Genomic DNA, 21,524 nt, shown 5'->3' with positions numbered 1-21,524 from the left:
ATAGTGTGACCAAAATGGTACACAGTACTCCAAGTGCAGCCTCACCAACGACTTATACAACTGCCATATAATGACTCAATTCCTATACTCAGTGCCCTGACTCATGAAGGCTAGTGCGCTGAATGCCTCTTTCACCACCCTATCTACCTGTGACATTGCTTTCAACAAGCTATGCTCTTGTACTCCTAGGTCCCTCTGTTCCATTACACTCCCTAGTGCCCTACAATTCATAGTATATGTTCTACGCTGGTTTGACATCACCTCACACTTATCTGTATTGAAATCCATTTGCCTCACTGCAATTTTTGGATTACCATGGACAGAGTCTGGCCATTTATCTGCTTCTGCTAACCATATGATTGCCTTTGTTACGTTGATGGCCAAACGATCCATTTTGCTTGAATGGAAGGATCCAATACCCCCTACTATTTTTCAATGGTTCTCTCATGTTTAAACTTGGAAAAAATTAGGAGTAGTACTGTTGATCCTTCGCTTAAATTTGAAGATATTTGGAGTCCATTTATTCAACATTGTCACATGATATAGATCCCCTTTCAATAACTTTCCAATTTAGAGGAACGGAGTTGACGTCATAATATTGCTCTGTTTCTACCGAGAAGTTTCAGTCCACTTTTTTTCTTTTTTTTGAAATTTTTCTGTTTAGTTTAGTTTGATATATTGTTTATAATTTTTCTTATTGATTTGGGGATTTTTTTTCTCTTTTATATACATAATAAATATTTTTCTTTCCTTTCTTTTATATTCATTTACAAAGAGATCATGGGATCTACAGATTTTTATATTTTATCGTTCTTTATGATTATCTATGCCATGATTGTTCTCCTGATCTCTTTGTATTACATGTACAAACATTGATGTTATATATTAATCTCTATTAATTTGAAAATTAATAAAAAGATTGAAAAAGTAAAGAAATCCATTTGCCACTCCTCAGCCCACTTCCCTAACTGATCAAGATCCTCTAGCAATCTACGATAACCTTCTTCACTATCAACAACACCTCCTAATTTCATGTCATCTGTTAACTTACTGATCAAACCTTGTGCATTCGCATCCAAATCATTTATATAAATAATGAATAACAAGGGTCCCAACCCTGCGGCACACCACTAGTCACCGGCCTCCATTTGAGAAACAACCTTCAACCACCACCCTCTGCTTCCTACATCCAAGCCAATTTTGAATCCATCTAACTAGCACTCCCTGAATTCAATAGGACCAGCCTACCATGTGGGACCTTGTTGAAGCCTTAAAAGTCCAAATAGACAGCATTTACTGCCCTACCCTCATCTACCCTTTTGGCTACCTCTTCAAAAAACTAAGATTTGAAAAGCATGACTTTTCATGCATTTGTCCTGGTTTTTTGTGAACAAGACACGCCAGGTCAATTTTCCACATTGTCAGCTGAGTGCCAGTGTTGTAATTGTAAAGGCTGTCACAAAACTCATGGCATACCAGGCAGCCGTGATGCTGGTGCTCCTATTTGTCTCTATTTGAGACCTGGACTACATGCCACAGGCATTGGAAAATACTGCCAACTCAGTCTCTGCAAAATCCTCCAAATTCACTGGAAATTTAAGCAAACCAATGTGAGCATCATCTCCCAGGCCAACATCCCTAGCACTGAGGCCCTAGTTAGTCTGAGTCAGCTACAATAGGCTATCCATGTCACATGCATATCCAACAGCAGACCCCTGAAGTGGACACTCTACTCCAAGCTCTGTCATTTGAGAATCCTGGCCTCAGAGACCCACTCCTAGTAACCAGATCCCTGCTTCTGACAACAGGAAGCCTATTCAGAGCCCCACCCCAAAGTCAAAGGCAGAAAATTTTTACATTGTACAAAATTAATACTTTACATCTCTTTACATAGATGATGGAAGTGACATGAAGGAGGAACAATGTAAAGTATTGGAAATGATAAACATATTAAGGGGCCCATGTAAAGTGTATCCCAAACCAATAAAAGCAGCAAAGAAAGAAATAGTGCAGGCTCTATCATTTTCAAATCATCTTTGGATACTGGCAAAATGCCAGGAGGCAGAAGGGCAGCTAATATAATTCCTTAAAGTTTGTTTAACAATAATGAGGAGCAAGTTATTGGAAAAAGTTCTGACAGACTGGAGAAAGCTGCTGTACTGAGGGATTCACGTGTCCTCATAATTGAAACACAGGAAGTTAACTTCCAGACATAGCAAGTAATTAGGAAGGCCAATGGAATGTTGACTTTTATTGGAAAAAAGTGGAGTACAAAAGTGGGGAAGTCCCTTTCTTAACCCCATCCTGCTTTGGTCCTATAACTATTTATACCCTCACGCAATAAATATCTATAAATATTACATTTTAAATTATTGATTGAGCTGGCATCTACTGCTTTCTTACAGAGTTTCACCATTCACAATGTATAATATATTGTGCACCAAACCAAGAAACATGTACAATGAGAAAGGATTAATTAGTGATTTCCCAGAAAAGGATCCTTCACTGTACCTAGACTAACCTGTTTCTCTTTATCAGGGCTGATGAATGTTCCCTCATCTGAAATGTAAACTGTTTCTCATTCCACAGGTGTTGCCTGACCTGCTCAGTTTAGGTATAGTTCCCAGAATTGAATGCAGTGCTTCACAATGGTCTAACAAGTCCTTTGTATAGTTGTAACAAAACTTCTTCCTTTTTGTAATCCTTTTTTTCTAGTTATAATGGTCAACATTCCATTAGCCTGTTTGATCGTTATATATTCTGCTTGATGTCTACATTTTTATGACCTGTAAATGTGAACCCATTAACTACTTTGGTCTGCTTTTTTTCTCTATTACATAATATTTACATAATAATCCATTTCTTGATTCAGCAGGGATAATCTCATATACAACTATGTAGAAATCCATCTACCACAATTTTACCTCCTTAATCAATCAATAAATCTTCATTCATTTTTGCTCCAATAACACTAATACTAAAATTAGTTGGTTTATTATCGCCATGTGTACCAAGATACAGTGTAAAGCCTTGTTTTGCATGCCATCCAGACAAATCATTCCAAATATAAGTACATCAAAGTAGTACAAAGGGACAAACAATAACAGAATGCAGTTACAGTGTTACAGTTATGGAGAAGGTGCAATGCAGGTAGACAAATAAGGTGCAAGGACCATGGTGAGGTAGATTGAGAGATCAAGAGTTCATCTTTATCATACAGGAGGACCATTCAAGATTCTTATACCAATGGAACAGACACTATCCTTAAGCCTGGTGGTATATGTTTTCAAGCTTTTATATCTTCTGCCCAATGGAAGGGGGGGGGGGGGGGAAAGAAGAGAGAATGGCCGGGGTGGGAGGGTATAACAATATTTGCTGCTTTTTCTTGATTATACTGAAGCAGGTACACAGCCTTTGGAGGAATGTTGAATTACCAACAGCAATGTAGAAATAGTATTGTTTGTATCAGTATTATGTGTAATGATGGCAATGGCTGTTTGTTTTACTGTCATTTTAATCACAAAGTTGGGCCACTGATCTTTTTTATGCATCCTACATCAGATGCAGTATTTTTTTTTAAAAAAGGCAATGCACAGACAGAGCATATCACCGATTTTACTCAATTCATTATAATAGCCAGAGTTTCCCTTTAAGTAATTCTTTATGATTAGTCTCAGCTCTCCAGACTAAACTCTGGTAAATGGATGATCAACTGACTCCAAAAAGCACACAGAAAGAAACTCAGCAGTACATTGATACATTTTGATAGGAAAAATGTCAGAATAAAATGAAAAATTATTTACATTTTGAACTGGCACACCAAATGCTCTTTCCTTATTCTCACATTCTTATGTACCATATACATTGAAAATTTGCATTCTTTTCAGGCGAAGGAATCTGCCCTGGTTATACTTTGATACTCAATATGGGTTTGGATCTAGACTTGTTGATCAAGAACCATTTCAAACATTATTTCATTTTAAGTCCACAGAAGTAAGTACATTGATTTATTGATGAACCAGGCTGCAGTGAAATAAGTTAAATTACTGTTGGTTATGGATTTACCAAGAGCTCTACAGGTTTCAGAGGACAGATTTTTAGAGAACAAATGTCACTTTCAATTTAGTGACAAAGTAAAAAGGAATTGGATGTTAGCACTTAACTTAATCAGCAACTATAAGGGTTGATCTCACATAGTGGGGCCTCAGTTGACTGTTAACAGAATCAAGAAAGAAAGAGGCTGGAAGTTAAACCAGAAAACCCTTGAAAATGGGTGTGGGGACCAGACTATGTGATTAGCCAGCACCTGGACATTGTTTGCCTTGCAGGCAGCACACTTAATTGATGCCACCTGCCACTTTACATAAATGTTTCACTATATTCACAATCTACCACTGCCATGTTGTTCAGTTGATCCATGCAATGGCAAGATACTTAATACAATGAGTGACTAGGTTTTAAAAGCCGTTTTTTTGCTCCTTTAAAGAGAAGGTGTATTGGAGCTGGAAGCAGGAATCCTATGTAAACTGAATCTGTGCCACGAAAGATTAACTGAAGCTTGAATGTGTTTAGTGAAAAGCATGGTGAGGTTTCATGTATCCATAGGGAGGCATGAGGTACACTGAACATTGAATAATGAGGCCATAAAGATCCCACCTTCAGCCGATCATGTTTGTGCAACTATCAAGCACCCATTTATATTAATCTCGTTTACCAGCATTTGACTGTAGCCATTTTTACTTTGGCAATTCAAGTGTTTATCTAAATACTTCTTAAGTAATACAGGAATCTCTGCTTCCACCACCCCCACAGGCAGTGTGTTTGAGATTCCAGCCATCTACAGGGTGAAAAAAATTCTTCCTCAAATCCTTTCTAACTTTCCAGTCCCTTACCTTAACTCCAGTAATCAATGTCATAAGAATACCTACCTCCAAGGGCATGAATATGGTGTAGGAAGAAGTCTAGTGATCTGACGTGAGTGAACTCAATCTTACAATTCACTGTCCAACCTACCAGCTGCACCCAGAGGCCTTATCTACTGATCAATTCATTACACCCCAAACAACTATCAATAATCTATATCAATTAGCTCTTCAATTCACAAGGTTTATATCATTTTCATTCCTCCTTGCACCTAGAATATCTAGTTCTTTTAGAATTATATAGGTTTTGATGAGATGCCTTCTCATATATACCTAGTTGGCCCAATTTCTCCTCATCTAATCAGTCCTGCCATCACAAGAATCAACATAGTAAACCTCCATTGCATTCCCTTCATGCCAAGGACATCCTTCCTCAGATTAGGTGACCAAAACAACACAAAGAATTCTAGATGGCATCTCACCAAGACCTGCACAGCTGCAGCAAAATGTGCTTCCTTCTATAAGCAAGCCCTCTTGTAATGAAATCTATTTGTCTTCCTAGCTATTTGCCACACCAAAACACTTGCTTTCAACAACTGATATACAAGGACATCAGGCCTATTGCACTTCGGATAATAATCTTACTTTCCAATTTAGAACCAGAGTAGATCATCCAATTTATAGTGCACCTGCCATACATTTGTCCACTTGCCCACCTTGTCCAAATCACATTGGAACCTCTTTGCATCCACTTCAATTCTTCAAAGCTGCCAACTTGGAAATATATTTTATTCCCACATCCAAGTCATTAACATTACCACTATATTTGAAGCAGTTCAATAACATGGCTCACCACCACTTCTCCAGAGCAGTTATGGATGACAATAAACACTGGCCTTGCCAGTGAATGCCCAGATCCTTAAAATGAAACAAAAAAACAGGTAGAGTGACAGAGGTTTCAAGAAACATGAACAAACTCCCTACTCTCAGAATGTCAACAACATTTCTGCTCTTATCCCTGCCACTTTGCATGTCTTGACAGTCAATTAACTAAGACTGCTGCACCTCAAGCTGATATGCTTTAATGTGAAGCCATATCCTTTGGGCCCAGAGCTGTTTGAGGTTGTCCTTCAAAACTGCAATCTCCTCAAATGAAGGCCAGCCACTTACCATTATCCATGTTGCAGTCACCGAGGAGAACATTGCAGGAGCTTAGGATAGGCGGTCATTAATTGAATGCACAAGACTGATTAATTTTGTTTGCAGTATTTACTGAGTTAACTTATCAAATTTTTGTGACAGAAAGAGAGTTATGTGATAGAGATTGAAGAAAATTCTAATGAGTGATAATGAATGGGGAAGTCAGTTTTTAAATGATCCTTACAAACCAGTTTGTAGAAGGAATGTATTACCAGTTTATTAAAATAACATGGTTGGATGTCACCTGCATTAAATAAAGCAGGCACACCGTCCAAGCAAATACAACATTAATAGACCAGGTTGAAGCAAACAGCTGGTGAAGTTGTACCTATGTGGCTTTTATGGTTTCTCCCTTTGATTACATTTATTCTTCGCACTCAGTTCAGCATTTAGGATTGTCCTCCATTGTGCAGCAGGGACATGGACTTAGGCTGAAATATTTATCCCCACTGAAATTGTAGTTTGGTGCCACACAACCTATCTTTTAATTATGGAAGAACAAACCCTTTGACCACCTAAAGCCTTCAGATTCTAACATACCAGAATAACAAGTTGTTATCAATTCTTCTTGCCAGATAGATTGAGGTATGGGGTAACCATGGGTGGTGCTTGTGGATGGTGGGCCTTTGTCAGCAAGATCTAGCCTATTGACTCGCCCTGTGCGGTCCATTTTGACAATATTCATTTGCTATCAATCCAACAAGCTACTGACCTCCTTAAAAATTCAACCAGATTAGTCAAACAATCTTCACTTCAGCAACCATTGCTACTTATTTTCATCAGCTGATACCTGGCCAGATAGTAAGAATTATTATGTGGTACCCCAAAACTTAAACACAAGCAATGTTGTAAGTTGTGAATGTGATTTCTTGTTTTTCACCATTTATGTTTTACTGCTTGCAGCATATGGAATTACAATTTATTCTTGCCAAATATGATGCTCGGGGTTACTTTCTTAATTGGGAAAAAGCAACTGGAGGTACTTTGCAGGTAATATTCCTAAAATGATTATATAAAATATAGTTTGAGAACTTTATTTTCAGAAAAGCCCATTACACTTCAAATTCTGAATTTGGATGGCTCAAAAAATGAATTGATTACTAGTTCAATGATTTCCAGTTGAACTCTTACCAAAATTATTCATCAAGATATTAGAATCAGTTAATGAGATCTATTGAACCTAAATAATACTTCTGTTTTCTTTTAAAGTAGGCATTTTAAAACATTTCCTGTATAATCTTATGATTCTCATTTAGATGTTGAAAAACACATTGGCCTGGATCTTCTGAATGAGAGCCTTCCTAGTCACCAGTCATGGCCCTTGGGCTGTACTGTTTCTTCCAGCTTATTGGCATAGTGCAGTGTATTGCAGTGGAGGGCCTTTCCAAGTGCAAGTAGCTGGTTGTGTTCACAGAAATGACTGACATTTATATACATTAAAATGCCCATGAGGCATTAGAAAATAAAAGGTTAAAATTAATATATTAAAACACTAAAAAACATTCACACATGATTAAAAGCAGCAATGTAGTTTATTTAAACTAAGTTAATTAAAAATTCAAATTAAAGGTTTGCTCCATTATTAAACCAGCAGCAGTATTTATTTTACTGAGCCTGGTATGCACCAGGTTAACCTGCTGTTGGTTCATTGCAGATTTCCCAGCCTGCATGTCATTCAACAAGATGTGATATTTTCAGTGTTTTTAGTGAAGCTAGCTCATAAATTGTTCTTGTTATTTCACTGATTTCCACTGATTATATTGGAGGAAGATTCCCCATGTGACAGAGCAGGAAACTACTGACGACAACTTCTGCATTTCAGAGTTTAATTGTGCATGAAATACTCCAAAAGTTCCTGTCAGATTTTGTCCATTATATCTGTGTGCATTGATAACATGACTATTATTCTCATCACAAAAGCACAGGCCTATGAAATTTTGGAGAAATTCCTGAATTCTACAATAAAAACACTTCATACCATGGTTATACTGCCATTATACACATGTACAATTGTTTGATTGCTTAATTATTCATTTTACAGTTGTGCCCAGATACCATACCCAGGCTGAATGCTGCTTATATCTTTGGAGCCACATATCAACAAAGTGTGAGTAAGATCAATGTGCATTTATTGATAATTGATGAAAAAGGTGTTATGCTAAGGGAATAAAAGTTGAAGCCTGTTTATTTCATATTATTTTGCAACATTAAACTATTCATCACGCAACAAAATTAGTATTTTTGTACAGCAATGGATATTTTCTATCTCAGTTTTGTATTTCATAAATATATTTCATGTAAATTCTGAAATATTCAACATGGTTAGTCATCTTCTGTGGAGCAAGAAATGTTGATAATATTTCATGATGAGGTTGGGAGAAAGACTGAGTAAATTATCTAGAATCTGAAAAATGTGACAGGTGCATGGGAAGACCATTACCTGCAAGTTCCTCCTCGGCACACATGGCAGTCTAACCTGGAAATGTATTGACATTGATTCACCACTAAGGTTAAATCTTAGAATCAGAGAATCATAGAAAGTACTAAACAGAAACAGGCCCTTTTGGCCCACCTCATCCATGTTGACAGTGATACCTATTTATGCCATTGAGTCAGAGTAATACAGCATGGATATGGCCCCTTTCACTCAACGAGTCCATGCTAACCATGGCGCCCACCCAGCTAGTCCAAATTTCCTGCATTCAGCCCATATCACTAAGCCCCACCCCTGCATGCACCTCTAAGTTTCTTAAATGACACTATTGTATCTGCCTCAACCACTTCCTCTGGCAGCTCACTCCATATACTCACTACTGTCTGCATGAAAGTTGCCACTCAGGTACCTTCTAAATCTTTCCCCTCCCACCCTAAATCTATGTCCCCAAGTTTTGGACTCCCCTACCCTGGGGAAAAGACTGCTACCATCCACCTTATCTATGCCCCTCATGATTTTATAAACCTCAATAAGGTCACCCCTCATTCTCCTACACTCCAAGGAATGAAGACCTAGTCTGGCCAACCTCTCCCTATAACTCAAGCCCTCTAGTCATGGCAGCATCCTTGTAAATATTTTCTGCACTCTTTCCAGTTTAACCACATCTTTCCTATAACAGGGTGACCAAAACTGTACAGAATACTTCAAATGTGGCCTCACCAACTGCAACATGATGTCCTAACTCCAATACTCAGTGCCCTGACTGATGTAGGCCAGCGTGCTAAATACCTTTTTTACCATCCTGTCCACCTGTGATGCTGTTTTCAATGAACTAGGTCCCTCTGTTCCATTGCACTCCCTAGTGCCCTACCATTCACAGTATAAGTTCTATGCTGGTTTGACTTTCTAAAATGCATCACCTCACATTCATCTGTATTGTAGTCCATTTGTCACTCCTCAGCCCACTTCCCTAATTGATCAAGATCCCCCTATAATCTACAATAACCTTCTTCACTGTCAACACCACCTCCTAATTTTGTGTCATCTGCAAATTTATTGATCAAGCCTAATCTATTAGGCTAATAATACTTACTGATCATCCCAAATCAATTAGGCTCATATCCCTCTACACTTTTCCTATCCAAGTACTTGTCCAAATGCCTTTTAACATTGTTATAGTATCTGCCTCCACCACCTCCATTTTGTACTCCTTTGCTGACTGTTGGCTCAGCAACATCTATTTAGGGGCATTTAGGCATGGGCAATAAATGTTGGCCTTGTCAGCAAGGCAAACTGTTTTGATGTACATGTGACTCAGATATCTTAATCTTAATGATTAATTTTTATTTAAAATATTGCTTTCACTTACTGCATTGGAAACATTTAAAACATATACTTGATCAGTTGAATAAATCGTTCATAAAACAGTAAACAGTATTTTCCACCCTTTATGAATAAATGCCTAATTATTCAGAGTCAGTAAAATACATCCAGCTGTCCCCTCAGATTGAACACTTGATAATGTCACAGACCATTCCTTGAGGGCTGTCAGCAACACAATGTCAGGGCAGCTTGATTTTTACTCACTTACTTTTTTGTGAATTTTCTAAATTACCTCAATTATTAAAGCCTTAGGGGCACCTATTATCTTTGCCCCTGACCCCACCCCCTAAAGGGTGTCACTCATCCAGCATTGGGAGCCATTGAGAACACTCAGGAGGATGTTGATGAATGTTAGATGACATGCACAGAGGCAGCAAGGCAGAGATACTGCAAAAAGAAAGTTACAGCCATTGAAGAGGAAGTGAGTGAGAAGTAGCTGTCCTTGACAAAGCAGGAAACAAATGATAAGCCAATACTGTATTGATGTAGTTCTGAAGCAAATAATAGAAACTGAAAGCTGAAAGATTGTTAATGAATTTGAAAATGAGACTCAGATGCAGAAGGTTGGTGGAGCTTAATATGTTCTAAAATGATGCAGACCTTCATGAAGGAGAACCATACATGACAACAAGAAGAAAGGTTGCAAGTAAGTCATCAGAGAATTCCAGTCACAGTGATAAGCATGATGACATATTGAAGCACTGAAGGGAGGTGTTTTGCAAGTGAAATATAAAACTCCTTGTATAAAGCAGGAATGGATTTATGGATTCATAGAACACTACAGCAGAGTACAGGCCCTTCAGCCCACAATGTTGTGCCGACATTTTATCCTGCTCTAATATCTATCTAGCCCTTCCTTCCCACATAGCCCTCCATTTCTCTATCATTCATGATGAGTCTCTTAAATGTTCCTAATGTATCTGTCCACACAACCACTGCCGGTAGTGCGTTCCATGCACCCACCACTGTAAAAAAAAAACTTACCTCTGACATCCTCCTTATACCTTCCCCCAATCACCTTAAAATGATGTCCCCTCGTATTAGCTATTTTCGCCCTGGGAAAAAGTCTCTGACTGTCTGCTTGATCTATACCTCTTATCATGTAGACCTCTACCAAGTCACCTCTCATCCTCCTCCTCTCCCTAGGTCACTCAACCTAACGTCACAAGACATGCTGTTCAATCCAGGCAGCATCCTGATAAATCTCCTCTGCACTCTCTCTAGAGCTTCCACATCCTTCCTGTAATGAGGTGACCAGAACGGAACACGATACTCCAAGTGTAGTCTAACCAGAGTTCTATAGAGCTGCAACATTACCTCATGGCTCTTGAACTCAATACCCCAACTAATGAAGGCCAACACACCATAAACCTTCTTAACAACCCTATCAACCTACACAGCAACCTTGAGATATCTATGGACATGGAGTCCAAGATCCCTCTGTTTCTACACACTGCTAAGAATCCTGCCATTAATCTTGTCTTCTGTCTTCAAATTCAATCTTCCAAAGTGTATCACTTCACACTTTTTGGGGTTGAACTCCATTTGTCACTTCTCAGCCCAGCTCTGCATCCAATCGATGTCCTGTTGTAATCTACAGCAACCTTCTAGGCTATCCACAACACCACCATTGTCATCAGCAAACTTACTAACCCACCCTTCCACATCCTCATCCAAGTCAATTATAAAAATCACAAAGAGCAGGGGTCCCAGAACAGATCCCAACGGAACACCATTGGTCCCCGACCTCTGGTCAGAATACGCTCCATCTACCACCACCCTCTGCCTTCTATGGGCAAGCCAATTCTGAATCCACACAGCCAAGCTTCCCTGGATTCCATGCCTCCTGACTTTCAGAATGAGCATTCCATGAGGAACCTTATCAAACGCCTTACTAAAATCCATGTACACCACATCCACTGCTCTCCCTTCATCAATGTGCTTTATCACATCCTCAAAGGATTCAATCAGACTCATGAGGCTCAACCTGCCCCTCACAAAGCCATGCTGACTGTCGCTAATCAACCTATGCTTCTCCAAGTGCTCATAAATCCTGTCTCTAAGAATATTCTCCAGTAATTTGCCCACCACTGAAGAAAGACTCACTGGTCTGTAATTCCCAGGGTTATCCCTTCTCTTTCTTAAACAAAGGAACAACATTTGCCACTCTCCAATCATCTGGCACTACTCCTGTGGTCAGTGAGGATGCAAAGATCCTCACCAAAGGCACAGCAATCTCTTCCCTAGCTTTTCGTAATAACCTTGGATATATGCCATCCAGCCCCGGTGACTTAACTATCCTAATGTTCTTCAAAAGTTCCAGCACATCCCCTTTCCTCATGTGCATGTCGTATGCCATCCTCACAAACGTCAAGGTCTCTCTCACTGGTGAATACTGAAGCAAAGTATTAAGGATATCCCCTACCTCTTCCGACTCCAGGCACGTTTCCACTTTTATCCCTGATCAGTCCTACCCTAACTCTAGTCATCCTCCTATTCTTCACATAGATGTAGAACGCCTTGGGGTTTTTCTTAATCCTACTCGCCAACACCTTCTCATGCCCCCTTCTAGCTCTCCTAAGTCCATTCTTTAGCTCCCTCCTGGCTACCTTGTAACTCTCCAGAGCCCTGTCTGATCTATGCTTTCTAAATCGGAGGTCAGCTTCTTTCTGACAAGATATTCTACGTCTCTTGTCAACCACAGTTCCCTCACTCTACCATCCTTACCCTGCCTCAATGGGACAAACCTATCCAGAACCCCATGCAAGTACTCCCTGAATAACCTCCACATCTCCGCTGTGCATTTCCCCAAGACCATCTGTTCCCAATTTACGTTCCCAAGTTCCTGCCTAATAGCATCATAATTCCCTTTCCCCCAATTAAATATATTCCCATATCATCTGCTCCTCTCCTTCTCCAGGGCTATGGTAAAGGTCACGGAGTTATGGTCACTGTCTCCAAAATGCTCTCCCACTGAGAGTTCTGAAACCTGATCAGGCTCATTGCCTAGTACCAGATCCAGAATGACCTCTCCTCTAGTCAGCCTGTCCACATATGGTGTCAGGAATCCTTCCTGGACACACCTAACAAACTCTGCTCCATCTATCCCCTTTACATGAAGGAGGTGCCAATCAATATTTGGGAAGTTGAAATCACCCATAACAGCAACCCTGTTATTTTTGCACCTCTCCAGTTTGTTCCCCCTCCAGTTCAGGTGTAACTGGATCCCAATGATCCACAATTCTGAAACCCTGTCCCCTGCACCAACTCCTCAGCCACGCATTCGTCTGCCAAATTAACCTCTTCTTACCCTCACTGGCGCATGGCACAGGCAGCAATCCAGAGACTACTAGCCTGGAGGTCCTGATTTTCAGCTTCCTACCTAGCTCCCTATATTCCCTCTTCAGGACCTCATCTCTTTTCCTACTTATGTCATTGGTACCAATATGTACCACGACCTCTGGATGTTCACCCTCCCCCTTCAGAATGCTGTGGACCCAATCCAAGACATCCTGACCTGGCACCCAGAAGGCAACATACCATCTGGGAGTCTCTTTCACGTCCACAGAATCTCCTGTCTATCCCCTTATTATGGAATCCCCTATCACTCTCCTCTTCTCACCCCTTCCCTTCTGCACCACACAACCAGGCTCAGTGCCAGAGACCTAGTCACTGCAGCTTTCCCCTGGTAGGTCATTCCCCCCCCCAACAGTATCCAAAGTGGTATGCCTGTAATTGAGGGGAATGGCCACAGGTGAACTCTGCACTACCTGCCTGTTCTCTGTCTTTGTCCTGACAGTCACCCATCTACCTGCCTCTTGCAGATTACGGGTGACTGCCTCCTTGTAGCTCTTAATATGAACTCCTTGTTATCCCATAGGAGCTGAAGGTCATCCATCTTCACCTCCAGTTCCCTAACACAGTCTGTAAGGAGCTGCAGCTGGACTTACCTGGTGCAGATGTAGTTATCAGCACACAACTCCCACATCTCACAAGCTGAACACACCACTACTCTGGCCTGGCACAAAAGATAGCAAGAAGCTTACCAGAGACTTACCTTCGCCTCTTCTCACCAAAGCCTCAATCCCACACACTAACACTGGCCCACTGCAACAATGGCCACTCCCAAAATGGCTGCTCCACTTATACCTAGTTTCCTTTTATTTGTTGCTGTTAATCAGGCAATCAACTGGCACAATTTGCAAATGTGCCTCATTTAGACTCTTGCAAGGTGAAACTCACAAGCACACACACAGAGACTCACCTCTTTTCAAATCTCCCGCTCCAAATCTTGCTCCAACTCCCAACTCTGCAAGGTGACATTCACAAGCACACACACACACACTCACTCACCTTTTATCAAATCTCCCACTCCAAAAACCTGAAAAAAATAACATATTAAACTTTATACCACTCTATAAAGCTCCTGTATTGGATGATGTTAAGGAAATTCAAGTGCTGGAATTACTATGCCTTCAAAAAATCTATGTATTGTTACCAATTCTTGTTTATATATTTTCATTTTTGGACAGTGTGCACTTCCTGTTTCCAAACTTTTATCCACATATGGTGAAACTTACTTTTATGACATTTACATACTTTACAAAGGGGAGGATGGTGAGGATAAACTAAGAGCTATCGCAATTCGTAATTTAAATCTTCAATATAATGGAAAATTCGTAAATCGAGGTAGGCATTGTGTTCTGTACAGTCATTTTTTGTTGAATTACTTGTGTTTATTCTGCAAATTCATCTGATTTAGATAGTCAAGTAGACCACATCTGTTCCGAGGCAAGCATCAAACATTCTTGTTCTTATTTCTGAACTATTTTTGACTATTGGAGGAAATGCTCCCTCAATTACATGCAGCTTTTAACAGTGCAGCAAAGTAAATAAGAGCTCTTTTCTCAACTGATATTTTAATAATAGGTATTATGAGGACCTCTATTGAAATACAACTCTCTATCATTTTTGAATCTGTTTTGCTATTCCATTAGGATAGATTAGGATAGATAAAACATTAGTATAAATAAGTCACTGGGGCTGGACAGAATATATCCAAGGTTATGATCTTTGCATCCTCACTGGCTACAGAAGTAGTGCTAGATGATTGGAGGGTGGCAAATGTTGTTCCTTTGTTTAAGAAAGGGAGTAGGGATAACCCTGGGAATACAGACCAATGAGTCTTTCTTACTGGGAAAATTACTGGAGAAGATTCTTAGAGACAGGATTTATAGGCATTTGGAGAAGCATAGGCTGATTAGGGACAATCATTATGGCTTTATGAGGGGCAGGTCATGCCTCATGAGCCTGATTGAATTCTTTGCTCATTGATGAAGGTAGAGCAGTGGATGTGGTGTACATGGATTTTAGTAAGGTGTTTGATAAGGTTCCTCATGGAAGACTTATTCAGAAAGTCAGAAGGCATGGGATCGAGAGAAACTTGGCTCTGTGGATTCAGAATTCGCTCGCCCCTAGAAGACAGAGGGTGGTGGTAGATGGAGCGTATTCTGCCTGGAGGTCGGTGACCAGTGGTGTTCCGTAGGGATCTGTTCTGGGACCCTTGTTCTTTATGATTTTTATAAATGACTTGGATGAGCATGTGGAAGGGTACAAAGGTTGGTGGTGTTGTGGATAGTGTAGAAGGTTACTATAGATTACAACAGGCTATTGGTAGAATGTAGAGCTGGGCTGAGAAGTGGCAGATAGAGTTCAACCCGGAAAAGTGTGAAGTGATAAACTTTGGAAGATCGAATTTGAAGGCAGAATACGAGATTAATGGCAGGACTCTTAGCAATGTGGAGGAACAGAGGGATCTTTGGGTCCACGTCTATAGATCCCTCAAGGTTGCCACGCAGGTCGATAGGGTTGCTAAGAAGGCGTATGGAGTGTTGGCCTTCATTAGTCGGGGTATTGAGTTCAAGAGCCACGAGGTGATGTTGCAGCTCATTATAGGAAGGACGTGGAAGCTTGAGAGAGGGTGCAGAGGAGATTTAGCAGGATGTTGCCTGGATTGGAGAGCATGTCTTATGAGGATAGGTTGAGCGAGCTAGGGCTTTTCTCTTTGGAGAGGAGGATAAGGGGTGACTTGATAGAGGTGTACAAGATGATAAGAGGCATAGATCGAGTGGACAGTCAGAGATTTTTTTCCAGTGCAACAATGGCTAACATGAGGGGACCTAATCTTAAAGTGATTGGAGGAAGGTATAAAGGGGATGTCAGAGGTAAGTTTTTTACACAGAGAGTGGTGGGTGCGTAGATCGCACTGCCTGCAGAGGTTGTGGGGGCAGATACATTAGAGACGTTTAAGAGACCCTTAGATAGACACATGAATGATAGAAAAATAGGGGGCTATGTGGAAGAGAAGGGTTAGATAGATCTTAGAGCAAGATAAAATTTCGGCACAACCATGTGGGCCGAAGGGCCTGTACTCTGCTGTAGTGTTCTATGTTCTATATTTCATTGTGTGATGGTTGATTTGTTTTATTTCATTGAAACTCTGCGTGGAAGTAACCTTAAAGTATTATCATGATTTTAAAATGATAAAGTGGTCACATTTTATTTGTGTATTATGTGATCATGTTCAATTTGGTGTGAGCTTGAGCAGAGTGTATCACTATATCAATATGAATAGAAGTGAAACTTAGGCGACTCCTAATAAAATGGTTTCAGCTCATAAGAAAGTCCCTACTTTTAGAAGGATTAAAGTATACATTTCCTAAATTTAAATTTAGTTTAGTTTTACATTGCAATGAAATAAGAAGGAAGAGATTTTTCCACCATTTTCAGAAACATTCAAATTATTTTTATTTCTGGGGTTAAACTATAATGTTGGGCCAAGGAAATACAAATCTTAATTTGCTCTTATGTGCTATCCATTATAATTGTTGTGACTATGAACCTTGGACAGTATTTATTACCAATGAAAACAGAGAATGCTGTTAATGCTCAGACAATGGCTCTTCATCATTTATTACTTACATTGTAAGTTAAATTAAGCAAGGATGCCAGTGCTCTGATTTATGTGCTCTCGACTTTCAAATGATTTATTTTGAATAAAGGGAAAGACAGGAGAACGTCATATTCAGATTACTGGTATCCATGTTTAACTTTAGGACAGTCCTATTTTAAAAGAACTATTTGTAACAAAATTATATTATCCCGTTAAGCATCCTTTATACCTCATTGATGCTAGGTAGATATTTGGGGGATTTCATGTCCATTACAGGTATAACTGTGAAACCAATAATAGAAGCCATTCCCAGAGTGTCAGAAATAAAATTTCATCTTTGTAAAAGAAGGTCACATGAATCCCTAATCCCAGCCAGGGCACAATGGGAAGGATGCAACTGAAGCATAGCGTGTCCTTTAAGAAGGAGCAAAAATTGAGATGTGATCCACACAAGATAATTGCCAGAGTCTCTTTAGTAGATAATTAAATTATGCAATAGCAGAAGGCTCAGAACTGTAATCTGCAACTCACTCACAAATGTTCAGCTGATAAAAACAAAATCGAACAAGAAGAATTAAAGTAAAAATAATTGGAAAAACTTGTATAAAACTGGGCATTTTATAACATCTTAAAAATGAAAAGAAAAGCCTCTGGTTAAGATTTTCTGTGTAAATGTTTCTGATGCCTACAGTGAAAGTTCACTGGGACACTGCAAAACTCTAGGCTTTTCATATTACAAAGGTTAATTTTAATAGCCAGAATATCCCAATAATTGTTCCCAGCACAGTAAACCTCCAATAATCCAGCACCCTTGGGGCTTTGGTAATGCTGGACCAACAGATTTTCCAGACTATTGAATGTTACTCCCATTGCACACTTTTATTTCACATCTTTTACATGTTACACGATGGTATAATATTTTTCCCTGTGAACATAGTGAATTCAAGGGAAGTGGGAAATTTGCAAGCACTCAAGAATTTGGCTCTGGCTGCAAACCAATCCACATTCCTAACCCTGGTGTTCTGGGCTTCAACCCAGCTCCAACTGCACAACTGGCCCACAGTCTGGACCCCTGGCTCACATTCTGTACCAGTGAATGAAACTGAATCATCAGGATTTCTAAACAATTGGATGCAGAATTGTTGGAGGTTTACTGGATATGCCAAGAATCATGTTTGATTTTGAGCTGAATATTAAGTTCAAGTTTTAATTCATTTTTTTAAAATCACAGATAAAATGATGAATACTTGGTATTTAACTAGACGTATTTTCTTGGTGGATACTCTAAGTGGCCGTGAAATGAACTTAGATAGCCAGCCAAGAGTGATTAGAGTTGCTAGCCACATAAAAATCAGGTAAGAGAGTTTTGACATGAAAACAAGGAAAGCAATCCTGTCTTAGCTGAGCAGAGGGAAACACGATTAACACATGTGAGAAGAAGCTCCCTGATAGAGAGATAACTTCAAGGGCCCTGCAAAATCACAATCCCCAGTGTAAGCTGAGGTATGACCTCAGGAAAATGACCAGGAATGCCAAGAGATAATACCAGTTCAGAATAGAGTCCCAAACCAGGCGTCAGTTGTGGCAAGGTTTACACGCTATAACGGGCTACAAAATGAAGTCAGGCAGCATGATTAACAACAGCGCATCCCTTCCTGATGAGCTTAACGTATTCTATGCGTGTTTTGAACGGAAGGGAAGTGGATTGTCACCACCCACCCTGACAGCCTCCGATGCAACTGAACCTGTGGTCACAGTCAAAGACATAAGATCAATCTTCCGGAGAGTGAACCCGAGAAAAGCATCTGGCCCAGATGGTGTCCCTGGCCGTGTGCTCAGATCTCGTGCTGATCAGCTGGTGGGGGTATTTGCAGACATATTTAACCTCTCCCTGCTTCAATCTGAGGTTCCCACCTGTTTTAAGAAGACCACTATCTTCCCAGTACCTAAGAAAAACAAGGTAACATGCCTTAATGATTATTGACCAGTGGCTCTGACATCCACCATCATGAAGTGACTTGAGAGCCTGGTTATGGCACGCATTAACTCCATCCTCCCAGACAACCTCGACCCACTGCAATTCGCCTACCACCGTAACAGGTCTACAGTTGATGCCATCTCCCTAGTGAGACGGTTGCAGGGAGGAGCAGGACTGGCAGCTTAATGTTCTGGGGTTCCGTTGTTTCAGACATGATAGAGGGGGAGGGATGAAAGGGGGAGGAGTGGCATTACTAGTCAGGGAAAATATCACAGCTGTACGTAGACAGGACAACCCGGAGGGCTCCTCTACAGAGGCCATATGGGTGGAGCTGAGGAACAGGAAAGGTGTGACCACACTAATAGGGTTGTATTATAGACCACCCAATAGTCAGAGAGAATTGGAGGAACAAATCTGTAGTGAGATAGCAGACCGTTGTAAGAAACAGAAAGTTGTAATAGGAGGGGATTTTAACTTTCCACATATTGACTGGGACTCCCACACTGTGAAAGGGCTGGATGGCTTGGAGTTTGTCAAATGTGTTCAGGTAAGTTTTCTAAATCAATATATAGAGGTACCAATGAGAGAGAATGCAATACTTGATCTCCTATTAAGGAACCAGACAGGTCAGATGACAGAAGTATGTGTAGGTGAACATTTTGGGTCCAGTGACCATAATGTCATTAGTTTCAAGTTAATTATGGATAAGGATAGGTCTGGTCCCCGAGTTGAGGTTCTAAATTGGAGAAAGGCCAATTTTGTGGAAATGAGAAAGGATCTAGGAAGAGTGGATTGGGATAAGTTGTTTTCTGGCAGGGATGTATTCAGTAAGTAGAAGGCCTTCAAAGGTGAAATTCTGAGAGTGCAGAGTTTGCATGTTCCTGCCAGGATTAAAGGCAGAGTTAACAAGCACAGGGAACCTTGGTTTTCAAGGGATATTGGTGATCTGGTTAAGAAAAAGAGAGAGGTGTATAGCAAGTATAGGCAATTAGGAACAAATGAGGTACCTGAAGAGTATAGAAAATGTAAGAAAATACTAAAGAAAGAAATCAGGAAGGCAAAAAGAAGACATGAGGTTGCTTTGGCAGATAATGTGAAGGTAAACCCAAATGGTTTCTACAAGTATATTAAGAGTAAAAGGATAGTAAGGGACACAATTGGTCCCCTAGAAGATCAGAGTGGTCATCTATGTGTGGAACCTCAGGAGAAGGGGGAGATTTTAAACAGTTTTTTTGCATCAGTATTTACTCAGGAAACTGGCATAGAGTATATGAAAGGAAGGGAAACAAACAGTAGTGTCATGAAATATATAGAGATTAAAGAGGAGGAGGTGCTTGCTGCCTTACAGCAAATAAAGGTAGATAAATTCCCCAGGCCTGACAAGATATTTCCTCGGACCATGGGAGAGACTAGTGTAGAAATTGCAAGGGCCCTGGCAGATATATTTAAAATGTCCTTAGCCACGGGTGCGGTGCCGGAGGATTGGAGGGTAGTTCATGTTGTTCCGTTGTTTAAAAAAGGCTCTAAAAGTAAACCAGGTAATTACAGTTTATTATTATTATTGGTTATTATTGTCACTTGTACCGAGGTACAGTGAAAAGCTTGTCTTACAAATCAATCATACAAGTCAATTCATTACACAGTGCAGTTACATTGAGTTAGTACAGAGTGCATTGATGTAGTACAGGTAAAAACAATAACAGTACAGAGTAAAGTGTCACAGCTACAGAGAAAGTGCAGTGCAATAAGGTGCAAGGTCACAACAAGGTAGATCGTGAGGTCATAGTCCATCTCATTGTATAAGGGAACCGCTCAATAGTCTTATCACAGTGGGGTAGAAGCTGTCCTTAAGTCTGGTGGTATGTGCCCTTAGGCTCCTGTATCTTCTACCCAATGGAAGAGGAGAGAAGAGAGAATGTCCCGGGTGGGTGGGGTCTTTGATTATACTGGCGGCTGCACCAAGACAACGAGAGGTAAAGACTCTAAGGAGCGGAGGCTGGTGTCCGTGATGCGCTGGGCTGCGTCCACAACTCTCTGCAGCTTCTTGCGGTCCTGTGCAGAGCAGTTGCCGTACCAAGCCGTGATACATCCAGATAGGATGCTTTCTATGGTGCATCGGTAAAAGTTGGTGAGAGTCAAAGGGGACAAACCAAATTTCTTTAGCCTCTTGAGGAAGTAGAGGCGCTGGTGAGCTTTCTTGACCGTGGCATCTAAGTGATTTGACCAGGACAGCTTGTTGGTGATGTTAACACCCAGGAACTTGAAGCTCTCAACCCTCTCGACCTCAGCACCATTGATGTAGACAGGTGCATGTACACCGCCCCCTTTCCTGAAGTCAATGACCAGCTCTTTTGTTTTGTTGACATTGAGGGAAAGGTTGTTGTCATGACACCATTCAACTAAGCTCTCTATCTCCTTCCTGTACTCCTACTCATCGCTGTTTGCGATATGGCCTACAACGGTGGTATCATCTGCAAACTTGTAGATGGAGTTAGACCAGGATCTGGCCACACAGTTGTCAGTGTATAGGGAGCAGAGTAGAGGGCTGAGGGCGCAGCCTTGTGGGGCACCAGTGTTGAGAATAATCATGCCGGAGGTATTGCTGCTAATCCTCACTGATTGTGGTCTGTTTGTTAGAAAGTCAAGGATCCAGTTACAGAGGGAGTCACAAAGGCCGGTGAGCCTGACATCAGTAGTAGGTAAATTATTGGAAGG

The 21,524-nt window shown here is 40.5% G+C and overlaps 1 protein-coding gene across 1 annotated transcript in view; it reads left to right on the top strand.

The window, feature by feature from the left end:
• The window catches only part of tmem67 (transmembrane protein 67), a 155,402-nt gene that overhangs the window by 41,859 nt on the left and 92,019 nt on the right, over positions 1–21,524 (top strand). The window contains exons 9-12 of the mRNA XM_052023565.1: positions 6,966–7,052; positions 8,104–8,169; positions 14,412–14,568; positions 18,063–18,186. Coding sequence (XP_051879525.1) covers positions 6,966–7,052; positions 8,104–8,169; positions 14,412–14,568; positions 18,063–18,186 — 434 coding nt within the window. The remainder of the gene's footprint in view (positions 1–6,965; positions 7,053–8,103; positions 8,170–14,411; positions 14,569–18,062; positions 18,187–21,524) is intronic.

This window comes from Pristis pectinata, chromosome 9, assembly GCF_009764475.1.
Source record: "Pristis pectinata isolate sPriPec2 chromosome 9, sPriPec2.1.pri, whole genome shotgun sequence".
NCBI classification, from domain to species: domain Eukaryota; kingdom Metazoa; phylum Chordata; class Chondrichthyes; order Rhinopristiformes; family Pristidae; genus Pristis; species Pristis pectinata.
The sequence above is the reverse complement of the archived record's forward strand: the minus strand, read 5'-3'. Positions and strand labels throughout refer to the sequence as shown.